General features: G+C 43.2%; 1 protein-coding gene across 6 annotated transcripts in view; it reads right to left on the bottom strand.

Annotated features, from left to right (window-relative positions):
- The window catches only part of BRCA1 (BRCA1 DNA repair associated), an 89,293-nt gene that overhangs the window by 22,923 nt on the left and 47,462 nt on the right, over positions 1-18,908 (bottom strand). For all 6 annotated transcript variants that reach the window (XM_058284313.1, XM_058284314.1, XM_058284312.2 and 3 more), the window contains one exon: positions 63-192. In XM_058284313.1, the coding sequence (XP_058140296.1) occupies positions 63-192 (130 nt within the window). The remainder of the gene's footprint in view (positions 1-62; positions 193-18,908) is intronic.

Raw genomic sequence — 18,908 nt, forward strand, 5'->3', positions numbered from 1 at the left:
ACAAAAGGAGTTCACTATAAATGAAGGCATTATTTAGATACCACAAACTTGACATTTCTTACCCTTGCACTCCTGGTTCTTTATTTTCACTGGTGGAACTATCTGCAGATACTTGGAACTTGTCAGCAGAAAGGCCTTCTGGATTCTGGCTTATAGGATGTTCACTACTTTTCTCTGAAGTTAATACCACTCCTTTAAATGGAATGAGAAAACAAAATAATCTACTACTTTTCCTGATGGGGTTAATTCAGGTGAGGATATCAATTTTTTTTTTCAAAAAAAGCAATCTGTGATATTCAGTTGGTTTTTAAACAAGTAAATCAAACAGAATTTTGTAAACACAAGTGATGCAAGTGACAGATGCTAGCACCAAATGGAACTAAATGATTAAAAAAATACTGCTTATAATAAAAGGAACACTCTCAGACTGGGTAAATAAAGACACCTAGTTGAGACAAGGCTTAACAAACCATATATTTATATTTTTTGGATATATGGTATATATCCAAATTTATATATTTTTAATGGTCTGAAAACAAGAATAGGGAATGAATTTTTATCTCTGCAGCAAACTAAATTACACTCAACCCTCCAAAGATAACCGGAGAGAAAAATTACTGGCAAACACAAAGCTCATTCCCTTTTCCAACCCCACTGCCTCCACATTAAAGACTGTATAGAATGGTTTGTACTTTTGCATGCATGCAGGAGAGGGAGAGACAGTTGAGAAAGAAAAATAAAGGTGACATTTTATTTCACATTTTTAATTACTAAAAAAACAAAACAAAACAAGCGAAACACACAAAAAGAATAAAGTGCTGGGCGGCGGACTTGGCCCAGTGGTTAGGGCGTCTGTCTACCACATGGAAGTCCGCGGTTCAAACCCCAGGCCCCCTTGACCCATGTGCAGCTGGCCCACGCGCAGTGCTGATGCGTGCAAGGAGTGCCGTGCCATGCTGGGGTGTCCCCCGTGTAGGGGAGCCCCACGCACAAGGAGTGCGCCCTGTCAGGAGAGCCGCCCAGTGCGAAAGAAAGTGCAGCCTCCCCAGGAATGGCGCAGCACACACAGAGAGCTGACACAAGATGATGCAACAAAAAGAAACACAGATTCCTGGGCTGCTGACAACAACAGAAGTGGACAAAGAAGACAGAGCAAATAGACACAGAGAACAGACAACCGGGGTGGGGGGGGGGAAGGGAGAGAAATAAATAAAATAATCTTTAAAAAAAAAAAAAAGAGTAAAGTGTTGATTGATAAGGTATCTTGAAGTAGTACATGGAACAAATGATGACACAAAAGAGACCTAAGGCAAAGTTCTGGCATGTTAGCACATCCCTTTTGTTTATTAATTCCTTCAAATGTATCATTGTGTCACTGCCTTCAAGGAAGTGGCTTAAAGGTAGAGATATTTAGAAAGCTTGAAAAAAAAAAAGTAAAAAATTACAAATGTCTTCTATCCATTAAAAAGCCACTGCCTATAATTCATTTCTAGCGTTTATTAGAAAAGCTAAAATCCATAAATTGAGACAGAAAAAGTTAAATAAAGGGCTGTATTAATTAAACTGTTTTTAAAGATATTGGATAGCTTTGAGGGAGAATAATTATTGATTTTCTAAGTCTTCAAATGCATTACTTAGTTTTCTTAATGCTTGTCTTTTCTGGACCTGTGAGTCTGTAGGAACACAAGGAACACTTTGCCTGGACATACCAGCTGCTTAGAGCAAACAGGGTCTAACCATGAATCAAAAGGTTTTTCTTTCAGTTGGGTATGTAAAGCTTTTAAATATAGTTATGATGTGCACAAGGAGTGCCCTGCCATGCAGGGGTGTCCCCTGCGTAGGGGAGCCCCATGCGAAAGAAGTGCGCCCTGTAAGGACAGCCGCCCAGTGCAAAAAAAGTGCAGCCTGCCCAGGAGTGGCGCTCAACACGGAGAGCTGACGCAGCAAGATGACACAACAAAGGGAGACAGATTCTTGGTGCTGCTGACAGAATACAAGCGGACACAGAAGAAAATACAGTGAATGGACACACAGAGCAGGTAACTGGGGGGGGGGGGAGGGGGGAGGGAGGGAAATAAATAAAAAATCTTAAAAAATATATATATATAGTTATTTCCCCCAAAACATAGCATGATAATTGGCCTTCTTTGCCCCTGCCATGATGAACACGCAAGTAGACCCAGGCATTTATAACCTATAAAATGGGGAATTGTAGTCTGTAAATCGGCCCTCTATCATTTTTCAGAACTTTCCTCTCAACCTGGGACCCACGATCTATCATTTCTCTTCCATTTCTCTTCCCTCCCTACCTTAATAAATTACTGGCCTAACTAACCAGTTTGCCTTGAAATTCATTTCTCGTAGCTCAGCCAAGGACCTAGAGAAAATCTGGCTACATACTTGGTGAGCCAGCCAGAAGAGGTAACTATGAATTATAGCCTGTTTAATGCCCTCTTTTGGTTATCCATTTTAAATGGGTTCCCCTACAGGCCCTATAGAACACAATCCCAGGAGGGAAGAGGCTGGGGCACAGGACTTCTCTCCGTCCACACCACGTGCCCAGGCTTGTCAGACCTGACACAGGCCAGGGGCCCAAAGTAGGACCCTGCTAAGACAGAAGTTTCCAGGTCGAACTCCAGGTGCTACAAAGCTGCCATTTCAAGCTTTTTTAGCAGCCACTGGCTTTGTTCTCAGGCCTGGCTGCCATTGCCTTCTCCTGCCCTCTTCCCTTGTTGGCAGAAAGCTGAGCTGTGGCTTGTGCCTCCCCGCAGGTCTACATTCCTATCGACCACACCCAGCTACCTGGTCTGGGATAGGGTGGGAAGGTGGTGGGCAGGGCCAAGGTGGATGCTGTGGGAGTTCCTGGTGAGGAAGGAAGAGAAGGCATGCCTGTGCAACAAGCCAGTGCCCGCGTAGTGAGCCAGTGCCCTGCACAAGTGAGTCATGCAGCAAGGTAATAACTCATCAAAAGAGAGACAATGGGAAAGTCAAGGTGAAGCGTGGTAGAAACCAGGAACTGAGGTGGTACAATGGACAGGGAACCTCTCTCCCCATCAGAGGTCTCCAGGACCAAATCCCAGTATCTTAGAGGAGAGAAAATGAGAAGAGAAGACAACACAGACAGCAAAATCAGCAGGGAAGGAGGAGGGCAAGGGGGAAAAAATGCTTTGGAATGTCTTAAAACTAAAACTGAAAATGCATTTGCTAGTGAGGAAGTTATTGCCTCAGGGCTCCAAGGCCTGACTGCTAGAACAATTGATCTCTAATCTCTTAATGGTTTTTTTTTTCTCCTACCCACCCCCCCAATGGCATTTAAAAAAAAATTATTGAAATATATCACTCATACATAAACATACATAAGTATATAATAGTTGTGAACTTATAAAACAAACACATATAACATGAAACATAAATAACATCTCACCCTACCACCAATCACTTGCATTGTTTTTAAACCTTTTTAACTAATAAAGAGCATTGTGAAAATATTACTACTAAACAAAGTATTTTTCCCCTAACCAATCCAATTATTTTTATTCATTTATATATGAACATACATAAACAATTAATAGTTAAACTTGTGAATTTACAAAGCAAACATGCATAACATCATATAGGGGTCCCATACATCAACCCTCCACCAACACCTTGCATTATCATGAGACGTTTGTTACAAACTATGAAAGAACACTGTCAAAATCTTACTACTAATCACAGTTCTTATCTTACATTTGGTGTGTTTTCCCCCAACCCACCCTATTATTATTTTTTAAATATTTTTTTTATGACAGAAGTTGTAAATTTATAAAACAATCATGCGCATGTGCAGAATTCCCAAACAACACCCCTCCATCAACACACCACAATGTGGTGTGTCATTTGCTACAGATAAAATAATATCATGATTGTTACCATGTCCATAGTGTACATTCGGCTCATATTTTCATAATGCCTCAGTACCAACACAGTACATCTTTCACATAGATGCAAGAATATTATATTATTACTACTAACCACAGTCCATAGGTCACTCCAGCTCTATTTTGCCCATGCTTCTCCACATTCCCAACACTCTGCAGTAGTGATATACATTTGTTCTAGCTAACGAAGGACACTCTTGCATCTGTACCATCAACCACAATTCTCATCCACCTCTTGGTTTACTGTGCTATCCAGTTCCTAGATTATTATTTTTTTATTTTTTTAATTATTATCTCATTTTTTAAATTTATTTTTTTATTTTTATTTTTTATTTTTTTAATTGATTTTGTAAAAATGTTACATTAAAAAAAATATATATATATATATATGAGGTCCCATTCAGCCCCACCACCCCCACCCCACCATTCCCCTCCCAGCAACACTCACTCCCCTCATCATGACACATCCATTGCACCCGGCAAGTACATCTCTGGGCATCTCTGCACCTCATGGTCAATGGTCCACATCATGGCCCATACTCTCCCACATTCCATCCAGTGGGCCCTGGGAGGATTTACAATGTCCGGTGATTGCCCCTGAAGCACCATCCAGGGCAACTCCAAGTCCCAAAGGCGCCTCCACATCTCATCTCTTCCTGCCACTCCCCATATCCATCAGCCACCATGCCCACTTTTCCCACTCCAATGCCACCTTTTCTCTGTGGGCCTTGGATTGGTTGTGTCCGTTGCACCTCTATGTCAGGAGGAGGCTCAGATTCCACATGGATACTGGATGCAATCCTCTTGCTTTCAGTTTAGGCACTCTAGGCTCCATGGTGTGGTGGTTGTTCTTCTTCAACTCCACCTTTGCACCAGCTCATCATAAATTCCATCCCTACAGACGTCGGCTCACATCCTTCCTCCACTCCCCGATTTCCTGTAAGCCTATCGTTCAGTCTCTAGCTCTCTGAGGCAGCTTTCTTATTTCATATCATTGAGTTCATGTAGTATTTGTCCTTCAATGCCTGGGTTGCTTCACTCAACATAAGGTTCTCAAGATTCATCCATGTTATCACGTGTGTTTGTAGTGTATTTGTTCTTACAGCCGAGTAGTATTCCATTGTGTGTATATACCACATTTTATTGATCCACTCATCTGTTGATGGGCATTTGGGTTGATTCCAACTTTTGGCGATAGTGAACAATGCTGCTATGAACATTGGTGTACATATATCGGTTTGTGTCCTTGTTTTCAGTTCTGCTGGGTATATACCCAGCAGTGGTATTGCTGGGTCATATGGCAAATCTATGGTTAGTTTTTTGAGAAACCGCCAAACTGTCATCCAGAATGGTTGGATCCTTCTGCATTCCCACCAGCAGTGGATGAGTGTTCCCCTTTCTTCACATCCTCTCCAGCATTTGTATTCTTCTGTTTTTTTTCATAGCTGCCAATCTTATGGGAGTAAGATGGTATCTCATTGTAGTTTTGATTTGCATTTCCCTGATAGCTAGAGATTTAGAGCATTTTTTCATGTGCTTTTTAGCCATTTGTATTTCTTCTTTGGAGAAGTGAACCTAGATTATTCTCAAGCATTCTGTCAACTGGCATTTATATAACTAGATTACCATTTTCAGTCATATCCCCATTTATAAACTAGCTGTTACTCTGTGTTGCCATCCACTCTATACATTTCCACAATTTTACAGTAAAGTTAATTAAAACTTCTACATACATTAAACATCAGTAGCCCACTCAGTCCTTCTCTTATCTCCTTTAGGAATCCACCACGTAACACCAGTTCTTGAAGAAATTTTTCAATAATTTCTTCTAGAAGTTTTATGGTTCTTGCTTTTATTTTTAGTTTTTTTGATCCATTTTGAGTTAATTTTTAGGTAAGCTGTGAGATAGGGGTCCTCCTTCCTTCTTTCAGCTATGGATGTCCAATTCTTTCAGCACCATTTGTTGAATGGATTGTTCTGCCGGAGCTGTGAGTTTGACAGGCTAGTCAAAACTCACTTGACTATATCTGTGAGGGTCTGTTTCTGAACCATAAATTTGGTTCCATTGGTCTATTGTGTCTGTCTTTAGGCCAGTACCATGCTGTTTTTACCACTGTAAGTACTACATATTATGATTTAAAGTCTGGAGATGAGGGTTCACTCTTCCTTTTTATGATGTTTCTGACTATTCAGGACTCTTTACCCTTCCAAATAAATTTAATCATCATGTTTTCAATTTTTTCTTTAATGCTGGTGGAATTTTTATCAGGATTGCATTAAATCTGTATATCAGTTTGAGTAGAATTGACATCTTGTTATTTAGTCTTCCAATCCATGAGCATGGAATGTTCTTCCAGTTATTTAGGGTTGTTTTTTTAAAAAAATATTTATTTATTTATTTATTTATCTCCCCTCCCCTCCCCTCCCGGTTGTAAGCCCTCTGTGTCTATTTGCTGCATCTTCTTTGTCGGCTTCTGTTGTCAGCGGCACGGGAAACTGTGTCTCTTTTTGTTGTATCATCTTGTTGTGTCAGCTCTGTGTGTGTGAGGCGCCATTCCTGGGCAGGTTACACTTTCTTTCGGCAGGGCAGCTCTCCTTACGGGGCGCACTCCTTGCGCGTGGGGCTCCCCTATGTGGGGGACACCTTGCATCGCACTGCACTCCTTGCATGCATCAGCAATGTGCATGGGCCAGCTCCACACGGGTCAAGGAGGCCCGGGGTTTGAACCACGGACTTCCCATGTGCTAGGCGGATGCCCTAACCACTGGGCCAAGTCTGCTTTCCATAGGGCTTTTTTGATTTAACATTGAGTTGCAGTTTTCTGAATACAAGTGCTTTACATCATTGGTTAACATCATTCCTATTTGTGTTTTATCTGTCATATTTTATTTTCACCATTCTTTTGACACTTTTAGATACTTTTATTGATATAATCTTCATTTCTAGACTCTCTTTCAGGCCCCTTTCTCCTGTCTTTTCTTTTCGGGCTCTAGCACGCCCTTTAGTATTTCCTGAAAATCTGGTCTCTTGCTTGGAAATTCTCTCAGTTTCTGTTTATCTGTTAATATTCTAATCTCACACTCGTTGAAAGACAGGCTTGCTGGATATAGGATTCTTGGCTGGAAGTTTTTTTCTTATAGTATCTTAAATATGTCAGATCACTGTCTTCTTGCCTCCATGGTTTCTGGTGAGAAATCAGCACTTAATCTATTGGATATCCTTTCTATGTCATGCATTGCTTTTCTCTTGCTGTTCTCAGAATTCTGTCTGTCTTTGGCCTTTGATATTCTGATGAGTATGTCTTGGAGTTGGTCTATTTGGATTTTTTGGATGGGAGTACACTGTGTTTCTTGGACAGGGACATCTATGTCCTTCAATAGGGTTGGGAAATTTTCTACCATTATTTCTTCAAATATTCCTTCTTGCCCCTTTCCCTTTTCTTCTTCTGGGACACCTGTGACATGTATGTTTGCATGCTTTTTGCTGTCATTTAGTTCCATGAGAACTTGTTCAATTTTTCCATTCTTTTCTTTATCTGTTTTTTTTTTTTTTTTTAATTTCTCTCCCCTTCCCTCCTCCCCCGCCCCCCTGCAGTTGTCTGCTTTCTGTGTCCATTCGCTGTGTGTTCTTCTGTGTCCGCTTGTATTCTTGTCAGCAGCACCGGGAATCTGTGTCTCTTTTTGTTGTGTCATATTGCTGCATTAGCTCTGTGTGTGTGTGGTGCCACTCCTGGGCAGGCTGCACTTTTTTTTGTGCTGGGCAGCTCTCCTTATGGAGTGCACTCCTTGCACGTGGGGCTCCCCTATGTGGGGGACACCCCTGCGTGGTACAGTATTCCTTGCTTGTATCAGCACTGCATGTGCGCCAGCTCATCACATGGGTCAAGAGGCCCTGGGTTTGAATCCTGGACCTCCCATGTGGTAGGTGGATGTTCTATCTGTTGAGCCAAATCCACTTCCCCATCTGTTCTTTTGTATGTTCACTTTCAGAGGTCATTTCTTCAACTCACCAATCCTTTCTTCTGCCTTCTCCAATCTGCTATTACATGATTCCAATGTTTTTAAAATTTCATTTATTGCATCTTACATTCCCATAAATTCTGCTATTTTTCTATGTATGCTTTCAAATTCTTCTTTGTGGTCATCCAGTGTATTCTTAATATCCTTAATCTCTTTAGCCATCTCATTGAATTTATTAAGGAGATTTGTTTGAACATCTATGATTATTTACAAGGCTTAACTTGTTCCTTTAACTGGGCCATAGCTTCCTGTTTCTTGGTGTGGACTGTAATTTTTTGATGGTGTCTTGGCATCTGGCTTACTATTTTTTCTGGGTGCAGTTTTTCTCTTTAGTTTATGGCTTCCTATCCTTTCTCCCTTGCTGGTTGTGCAGGAGGAGCCAAGAATATCGTTGGTGCTGTAAGCTGTGGAGGTTCAAGCTGCCCTTAGTGCGCCAGGGACCAATGAAGCTTCTTCCAATTTTCTCCTTTGCCAGGGGTAGAGACAGAGTCACAGCTATGTGGAATAATCCAAGTGCAGGCCTAGACTGTAGTTGCCCAGAGAGACTGATGAAGCATCACATCCCTTTCTCTCCTGCCTGGGGCGGGGATGGAACTGCAGGTATGGGCAGCAATCTATGCAGTGTGAGTCTAAGATGATCACAGTTGCCCTGGTAGACTTCTGATTTTCAGTCTATGCCAGCCAAAGTTACCAGCAGTTACCTGTATAGGCTGGTGCAGGGCTCCTCAGCCTCCTCCCCACCAGAGGCAGGGCTGAAGCCTAGGCAAGGGCTGCAGGCTGATCTGCGTGAAAGAAACTGATTCCTGCTGACATTGAGTGTTTCAGTTAGCCCGGCTTTCCCTCAGGTGGGGGCAGAGTTAGAATGGCAGCTACAGTCTCTTTCTGACTTGAGCTAGTTCACACCCCAGCTGTTCCCAGGGTTATCTCTTAGCCAGCTGAGTCTACCAGTCAGTAGCTGAAATCAGCAGCCAACCATCTCCTCCTCCCGTTTCTGGGTAATGGAGCTTCCAATTCCAGCCACAGAATAGCTCCTGGGGTGGTTCGTGCTGCTAGAGTAGAATAGTCACCGGCTTCTGCAGCTTGGCTGGTAATTTCCTGGAGAAGCTGGCGCAGGTCCGCGCAGCTTCCTCCCTACTGGAGGTGGCACTGGGTCTAGGCCAGAACTGCAATATGATCTGGATGGAAAGAAGCCGGTCCCCACCAGCACTGGGATTTTCAGTCCGCTCTGGTTCCCCTCATGTCAGGTATTGAGTTAAGATGGTGGCTCCCAGCCTTTTTGACTTGGACAGGCTCAAACTTTAGCTGTTCTCAGGGTTATATTGTAGCCCACTGAATTTATTCATCAGTAGCTGAAATTGGTGCCCAACTGTCTCTTTCTCCCCCGTTTTGGGGAAGTGAAGCTTTCAATTCCAGCCACGGAATAGTTCCCAAGGCAGCTTGTGCCTCCAGTGGAGGATGGGCACCAGCCTCCGTGGCGTGGAGAGCTCTACTTATGAGTCTTCTCTGCAGATGGACAGTCTCCTTCCACTCCTTCAAGGACGTGGCAGGATGCTCTTCTGGTCTCCTGGAGCCCCCAAACAGGTACTTTAGCTAGCTCCAGAGAGCTCTGGGTGTTTGCTAACTGCCCAGTAGCACGAGCTGACTCTAGGAGCTCCTTACTCCACTGCCATCTTGCTGATTCTGTCCCCAGTGGCATTTTGATAGCTGGTATAACTGGGAAACTCCCAGGCATAAACTAGGGCTGATTTTAAGACCTCTGTAAGAATAGGAAGAAGTCGTTTTTTCTGCTCCTTCTCCAAGAAGGAGCAATATTTGGCTTGGAAGCCATCTGATCTATCTGGTCTTACTTCCAAGTCCAGAACAATCCCAGAAAAGGCTAGCAGCAGGGGCTCTGTGATTCCCAGGGTGGTGGGAATGAGAGTAGCCAAATGTCCCGAGATTTCGACCAGGTGCTTCAGTTTGGGTAACAGTCCAGTCAGTCTCAGACCCTGGAATGTCAGGGGTGCTGAGAACCAGAGCAATAAAATCTGAATGGCCCCCAAGAAATTCCTTGGGCCCTCCCGTTCAGAGGGCAGCCAAATGTTCCCTGAAACTCAGATCAGGCACTTCAGTTTGGGTAACAGCTCCCAAGGTCTCCCACCAATCTATCTTTGGTGCTTTGGGATTTTTCCAAAATCCCAAATGAACTTAGGGATTTTTCAGACATCCCTCAAGACCTAGGTTGGCCACAGGAATGCCCACTGGCAGGGTTCAGGATTAAATTCTCAGGAATATGAGACCAGAGCATCAGCTCCAAATTATTTGGAGTGGAAATCATTTTAGTCAGACTTGGTCTCTGGAATGCCAGGTCAGTCAACTAAAAAGCATTTCTTCATTCTTCCTAGAATAATGGGCATGGTCTCTAGCCTACCAGTAGACTCTCCATAGGAGTGTCTTCTCAGGAATCAGGAAAATCTACCTATTGCTGGTCTACATGGTGAAAGTATAGGCAAGAGCAGCCTCTGTAGAGGACCCCGATTTCCAGTTAAACCACTGTAAAAGAGGAGGATAGATAGATCTGAGGGCCAGAAAACTCATGTCATGTCTCCTTAATGAAGAAATATACCTCAAACTTCTATTAGTTTAAACTTGGTTGTGCCTATAAAAGATGTGAATAGGAGTCAAGATTCAGACCAGTTACTAAACCTCTCTTGGAAAAATAAGAAACCTCATAAGCTGTCAATTAAGATTAAAGAGTTCCTAGAAATGCTAAGGGTATAAAATTCTCTTTTCTGTTATAATCTGTGCTTAACTCTGTGTTTAACTTTGTCAGTTTGCCTGTGCCTCAGAAATCAGATTTGGAGTTCATCTGTTACAGATTGGAGAATGGTGAAAGGTAACCTAAAAATGAGTCTTTAAAGGTCAATACTGTCTTGCAAATGGATTAAACGTATAAATCACAAGTGAAATTGGTGCAACTGGTAAAAAAGCAGAAAACTTAGCAAAGCTGTCACTAATAAAATTATTGTGGCTTAGTCAATAAAGGTACCCAATTTGCCTTAAAGTGAAAACTTACTAGAAACTGTAACTAAGAGTTAAGATCCATTTACCGATGCCTTTACGTTATAAAACAGCAGAAGGATAATAACTGAAATTATAACTGGGTAGATTTAGCCTAGATCTATTATTTTAAGTGTATACATTGCATTGAAAGTGCTTAAAAAGTGTATAAAAATCAAGAGATAAACTTCAGCATTGTCAAACTCTCTTGTGTATTCAAAGAAGGCCTTCAATACACTGCAGGTTGCCTCTCCATTTGATTATTGGGTAGGTTGGTCACTGACCCCTAAAACAATAAAGGTACCTACTAAATCTCTGGATGTGCTCCTAAAGTTGATGGAGACTATGTTACAGTTTCAAACTCCTGCAGCAGGCAGTGATGGCTCAAAATGGCTAAATGTGCAATGAATACTGCCTCCATTCTGGCAATGTTTCATAGAACCAAAGGGTGCTATGCACCAGGCCAGTGAAATACTGGAGCCTATTTTCCTAGCTTCTCTCTAGGGTAAATGGTGCTGCAGCATGCTGGATGTGTGAAGGACATACCAAGGGGAGCAATGAGTCCCAGAGTACTATGAATAGAACTTAAACACAATTAGTATTATGGCCTGCTCCCATGGAGAGACAACATGTAGGGTATTGCAAACCTGGCGCTTAAATCTATTAATTGTAGCTCAAAGATAAACTTATGCATTGGGTAGTGCATGAATTAGTATTAAGTATTATACCTGTATCTTCTTTCTAGATATATGCTTGATGATTATGGTGGTATCTTTTCTATTCTAGACCATATGCAGAGGGATATTGAAAATGTTAAAAGTACTGGTAAACTTCATTTTCTAAATAGTTAACAAATGTGTCTATAAAAAGGAATAGCCACCTTGCCTGAGAGCAGTGGGGGCAACAGCCCCTTTTAATTTAAAAAGGCACCAAACTAACTTGGGGGCAACATCTCAGTCTTCACCCCACACCAGACGAAGACATGCTTAACCCAGGTCTCCTTCCTAGCCCTTATTCCGGAACCTATCCCACTCCTATTCTGGGGAGGACTGTGAAACCCATATGCCATCCTGCCAGGGCTAAACATTTCCCACCAGAAGGGAAAAGAGGTGGCTAAGATCCACTTCAGCTTAGCCCCTTTGAGATACTCCATGGACAACTTTCCTCACCCAGGACCTAGAAACCAGGTTCTGATCAAAACTTGGCAAAAAAACAAACCTCTCAATGAGAGCCAAAATGGAAGCAACCTTACTCTGTAGTTTTAATCTCTCCCACAGCTATTAAAGTTAAAGGAACTGCCAATTGCGTGCACTTATCCCTAGTAAAGCCAGGTGCCCAAGGAAGTACTGACTCACCAGAAGCCCCTGACAGGTAGTAGGAGTGCCAGTCATTGGACAGCCTGAAATACCTCTTCAAGAGACAAAGCTAGGGACGTGGACGTGGCTCAACTGACAGAGCATCTGCCTACCATATAGGAGGATCCAGGGTTCGAGACCCAGGGCGTCCTAACCTGTAGAGTGAGCTGGCCCACATACAGAGCTGCTGTGCGCAAGGAGTGCTGTGCTACACAGCGGCGCCCCACAACCATGCGCAAGGAGTGTGCCCTGCAAGGAGAGCCGCCCTGCGCAACAGAAGTGCAGCCTGCCCAGGAGTGGCGCCGCACACACGGAGAGCTGACGCAGCAAGATGAGGCAATAAAAAAGAGACGCAGTTTCCTGATGCCACTGAGGGTGCAAGTGGACACAGAAGAACACATAGCAAATGAACACAGAGAGCAGACAATGGGGGGGGGGGGGGGCGGAGAGAAATAAATAAAATCTTAAAAAAAAAAAAAAAGAGAGACAAAGCTAGGTAGTGTATCTCTAACCCAAAACCCTTTATGAAATCTTGTCTGGTTTCATTTGTTTCTTCCAATACAATAACTAAAAAGGCAATGTCTCTTCTCATTCCCCTCTTAGCTGCTTTAGGAATAACCACCACCATAGAAAAAATGGGATTGGCAATTTATACCTAACCCGGTTGCCTATTGCAATCTCTCCCTAGAGTTAACCAACAGCATAAAATAACTGAAGGAAAAATACTGTTTCTCCCCAGCTTCAGGAAGATGCAGACTTTACAGGCACCTGACCTTTTCTATTTTTGTAGTCTAGTATCCTCTTTGTGGGACCATATAGCCTATCCTCAAAATTCTAATTCAACTTATTTCTTCTAGAAGCAACACCTTGCTAGCCATATGGGAATTTCATCCAGCTTCACCCAGGATGCCAGATATATTTTCCTCCAACCATGATAGAATAGCAGGACGTTTTCACACCTTGTCAGGTAGGGTCTATTGCCCCTAACTGGCAGAAAGTAACTACAGAATGACCATCATCCTTCAGCACTCCTTTAAGAATAAAGGTGTAAACTCTCTGAAGGGGGAGATGAAGCAGGCTAGTTAGGGAATAAAGAGATGAATCTGGAACTTGGCAGAAAAACCAACACCATTAAACATGTGTCCTCTGGTACCCCCCAAGATGCCTGCTGGAAGACCCTTGCAAGATTCCCACATCTGGGACAAGATTTACTCTGGGAGCCAGGAGAAGCCCCAGATATTCTCCAGGGGCTTATAATTGGGCCCTCCTGGGGGATTGATGGGTGGGGTAATCAATCCAAAGCAGCAAACAGCTGGGACTCTTCCCCCAGTCATTAGCAAAGGGGCGCAATTATTAATGGTTTAAAAAGTAAGTGCAGGCAGCAGACTTGGCCCAGTGGTTGGGGCGTCCGTCTACCACATGGGAGGTCCGGGGTTCAAACCCCAGGCCTCCTTGACCTGCGTGCAGCAGGCCCATGTGCAGTGCTGATGTGCGCGCAAGGAGTGCTGTGCCACGAAGGGGTGTTCCCTGCGTAGGGGAGCCCCATGCACAAGGAGTGCACCCTGTAAGGAGAGCCGCACAGTGCGAAAGAAAGTGCAGCCTGCCCAGGAATGGTGCCGCACGCCCAGAGAGCTGACACAATAAGATGACGTAACCAAAAGAAACACAGATTCCCATGCTGCTGACAATAACAGAAGCGGACAAAGAAGACGCAGTAAATAGACACAGAGAATAGACAACCGGGGGTGGGGGAGGAAGGGGAGAGAAATAAATAAATAAATATTAAAAAAAAAAAAAAAAAGTGCAAAAGCAAAATCCCTGTATTCTGACCTTTTTCACCTCCTGCCATGATAAACATGCAAGTAAGACCTGGGCATTTAAATCGGCCCTCTTTATCACTTTTTAGCCCTTTCCTCTCTACCCTGGGACTCATAATCTGTTCTATTTCTCCCATTTCTCTTCCGTCCCTACCTTAATAAATTACTGGCCTAACTAACACTGGCTTGCTCTTGTAATTCATTTCTTGTAGCTTAGCAAAGAACCTAGAGAATATCTGGCTAGCTACAGTTATCATTTCCCCCCAAAACTGTGAAGTGATAATTGTAAGGGTAATAAGCAGTCTCCTGAGAAACCACACCAAACAGAATTAACCACTAGAAAGGGTTTTTAAAAAACAATGATGGAGTAGAGGTGGCTCAAGCAATTGGGTGCCTCCCTCCCACATAGGAGGTACCAGCGTTAATGGTGCCTCCTAAAAAGTAGACAAGCACACAATGAAACAAACACAGAAAGTGGACAGTGAACACAAACAACAGGATGATTGGGGGAGAAATAAATAAAACAAATCTTTAAAAAAAACAAACAAACACAGAAACATTGAGAGGGGGAAACCTAAGATATAAACACAGTTATTAAAAAGTGATTGCAGGGAGGCGGCTGTGGCTCAATCAGTTGGGCTCCCATGTACCATAGGGGGAGGTCCTGGGTTCACATCCCAGGTCCTCCTTGTGAAGGCAGGCTTGCCTGCATGCTGCAGACAGCTGCCCGACCTGCAAGTGCCGCAGAGTGCTGCTGGCCCACAAGTGCCGCACAGAGCTGACTCAGCAAGGTGAAGCAACAAAAAGGGAGACAAGTAAAAAACACTAAAGAGCATGCAACAAAATGAACAAAAAGAGCAGACAACAGGCAAGCTGCAAAGTGGGGGATATAAATAAAAATAATAAAATACAGACACACAGAAGAATGCATAGCAAATGGACACAGAGAACAGACAGCAAACAAGCTGCAGGGAGAGGAGGGGAATTAAAAAAAAATCATTCCAGGGGAGCAAATGTGGCTCAAGAGGTTGAGTGCCTGCTTCCCACATGGGAGGTTCTGGGTTTGGTCCCCAGTGCTTCCTAAAAACAAAAATGGACCCCAAGGACTTCATGAAGATGGTGGATTAGAGAGATACAGGACTCACTTCTCTCCCAGAAAAATAGCTAAAGGGACAGGCAGAAATGGCCTGGGAAAAATATTCTAGGGTTAGGACACTAGGGGAAAGATGAACACCACCCAGAAGAGAGAGGGGCGAATAGCTTTGAATTCCATGATCTCTGGCTAGTGGCTATGGACAGAGGGGCCGCAGGGATCCATCTTCCCTAGTGGCTATGGACAGAGGGGCCGCAGGGATCCATCTCCCCAGGAAATGGGAGAAAGAGGGATGCAGCCTAAGGCTATTTCAGCTTTTGGTCAACCAATTTGGTCCACTGTGTCCCACAAACCCTTCCAGGAAGGGGCTCACACAAGACAAAAGAGAGCCAATACTCTCAATTGCCCTCCCTACTGACCAGAACTGGTTGTTGAGGAGGGAGCAGGCATGGAATTATTTCCTACTTAGGAAAAGGGAGGCTGCCAGAAAAAGTTTGAACTGGGAGGCTCTGAGGCAAGATCCTGTCACACTGTTGTTGTGGGTGTTGTAGCAAACACTCTGACCAGAGTTTGAACTGAGAGGGTTTTTGAAGAGCACCATCTGCTGGCAGACTAAGGAAGTGCATGTGAGTAAATAAGAGTAAATAAGAGAGGCTATCTGTAGCCTGTATTTACAGCCTCCCTCCCCAAGGTACTTGGGGAGGAAGGCAGGCTCCACAGCCCAGATTTGAGCAACTAACAGGGACAACCCTAGAAACCTAGAATAGGTTGAACCAAGAATCAAAGGGGAGCAGATGTAGCTCAAGTGGTTGAGAGCCTGTGTCCCACGTACGAGGTCCTAGGTTCAATCCCTGGTACCTCCTAAAAAACAAAATAAAACAAAGAATAGCAGTAAAACAGTCTCATGCCACTAAATCCCTATGAAAGAGAGAGAAAAATGAGAAATTGAGCATCAGAGGAAACTCACCATCCTAATCAGATGCCTAGATATCAGCAAAAAATTACAAGCCATGTTAAGAAAATGGAAGAAAGGAATATATCAAAATCCTGGATGAGACACAGGATTTGATACAACTAATCAACAAGATTCATAGAAATCTCCAAAATTAAATCAATGAATTAAAAAACAATATGGCTAAAGAGATAAAGAATATCAAGAAGACACTGGGCGAGCATAGAAAAACTTGAAAACCTGAATAAAAAATAACATAGCTTATGGGAACAAAAGACACAATAGGTAAGTTCAAAAACACATTAGAGGGAAACAGACTTTGGCCCAGTGGTTAGGGCGTCCGTCTACCATATGGGAGGTCCGCGGTTCAAACCCCGGGCCTCCTTGACCCGTGTGGAGCTGGCCATGCGCAGCGCTGATGCGCGCAAGGAGTGCCGTGCCACGCAAGGGTGTCCCCTGCGTGGGGGAGCCCCACGCGCAAGGAGTGTGCCCGTGAGGAAAGCCGCCCAGCGTGAAAAGAAAGAGCAGCCTGCCCAGGAATGGCGCCGCCCACACTTCCCGTGCCGCTGACGACAACAGAAGCGGACAAAGAAACAAGACGCAGCAAATAGACACCAAGAACAGACAACCAGGGGAGGGGGGGAATTAAATAAATAAATAAATCTTTAAAAAAAAACAAAAAACAAAAAAAACACATTAGAGGAAACGGACTTTGGCCCAGTGGTTAGGGCGTCCGTCTACCACATGGGAGGTCCGCGGTTCAAGCCCCAGGCCTCCTAGAACCGTGTGGAGCTGGCCCATGAGCAGTGCTGATGCGCGCAAGGAGTGCCGTGCCACACAGGGGTGTCCCCCACGTAAGGGAGTCCCACGAACAAGGAATGCACCAGTAAGGAGAGCCGCCCAGCGCGAAGGAGGGAGCAGCCTGCCCAGGAATGGCGCCGCACACACTTCCCGTGCCGCTGACGACAACAGAAGCGGACAAAGAAACAAGATGCAGCAAAAAAAGACACAGAAAACAGACAACTGGGGGGAGGGGAGGGGAATTAAATAAATAAAAAAAAATCTTTAAAAAACAAACAAACAAACAAAAAACACATTAGAGGCACACAATAGCAGACTCAAAATTATATAAGAAAGAATAAGTGATGTAGAAGACAGAAGAGCTGAAACTGAAGAAAGAGAACAGAAAGAGAAAATAATGGAAAAAACTGAGCAGGGGCTTAGGAACTGAATGATAATACGAAGCACAACATATGTGTCATGGGAGTTCCAGAAGAAAGGAAGGGCAAAGGGGCAGAAAGAGTATTTGAGGAAATAATGGCTAAACATTTCCCAACTCTCATGGAAAAAATGAATTTATCAGTCCAAGACGCACAGCATATCCCAATCAGAATAAATGTGAATAGACCTACTTTAAGATACATACTACTCATTAATCATCAAAGATGATGATATCAACCATCAAAAATAGAGAAAATTCTGAAAGCAGCTAGGGAGAGGCAAACCATCACATACAAGGGACGCCCAGTAAGACAGTGCAGATTTCTCATCAGAAACCATGCAGGTGAGAAGACAGTGGTGTGATATAATCAAAATGCTGAAAGAAAAAAATTGCCAGCCAAGAATTCTTTATCTGGCAAGACTGTCCTTCACATATGAAGGTACGTTTAAAATATTCGCTAATAAACAGAAACCAAGAGAGTTCAAAAAAAAAAAAAAGAATCTACCTTTGCAGGAGTATTAAAGGGAACCTTACAGGCTGAAAGAAAAAGACAGGAGAGAGAGGCTTGGAGGAGAGTATAGAAGTCAGTACTAGCAGAAAGGATAATCAAAAGAATACAAAGACAGACAAAAATAAGATGGTATACAAAAGCCAAATAATAAAATGGTGGAAGTAAATAATGCAATTAAAATAATACTGAATGTAAATGAATTTCTCAATCAAAAGCTATAGGCTGGGAAAATAAAAACCCTAATGAAACAATATAAATCACTAATACATGCTGCTGAGAATAGGGTGTTTCATGGGAAAAATACACCAAATGTAAGCTATAGTAGTTTGATATTACTTATGGATTACAAAAAGAGATAATGATTAAGTTTGTAAACTGGTCTGTTTCTCTGGGCATGATACCTTTTGACTATATTAAATTAAAAGGTTTTACATTTACTTATGTTAAGACTGGGGCTTTGATTTGACCACATCAGTAGAGTGTAACTCAGTTTGAGTCCCTGTCCCCTTCATGGGCTATATAAATGGACACTCAATCAAGGAGACACACAGGAGAAGACACATGGGATTAGAGAGAGCTCCACTGACATAGAAGAGGAGAGAACTTTGATCCTGGGGACCTGGAGATAGCTGAACCATTTGCCTGATAATTTGCAGCTGAGCCCTATGTAGCCTACAGCTGAGAATGAAAGAAGCTGGGCCCACGAAGCCTTAAGAGGAAAGAGGAAGGCTGAACCTTTGCAGACACTGCCCACCATCTTGCTTAAACACGTGGCAACAGTCTGGTGAGGAAGTAACCTTGAGTTGGACTCTTTAGGGTCTTGTAACTGAAAGCTTCTACCCCAAATAAATACCCTTTATAGAAGCAAACAGACTTCTGGCACTTTGCATCAGAACCTCTTTTGGCTGACTATTAAGTTATGGACTATAGTCAGCAGTATTATTTTGATGAGGTTCTTTCATCATTTGTAACAAATGTT

The sequence above is a fragment of the Dasypus novemcinctus genome, chromosome 21 (assembly GCF_030445035.2).
Source record: "Dasypus novemcinctus isolate mDasNov1 chromosome 21, mDasNov1.1.hap2, whole genome shotgun sequence".
In the NCBI taxonomy this organism is placed as follows: Eukaryota; Metazoa; Chordata; class Mammalia; order Cingulata; family Dasypodidae; genus Dasypus; species Dasypus novemcinctus.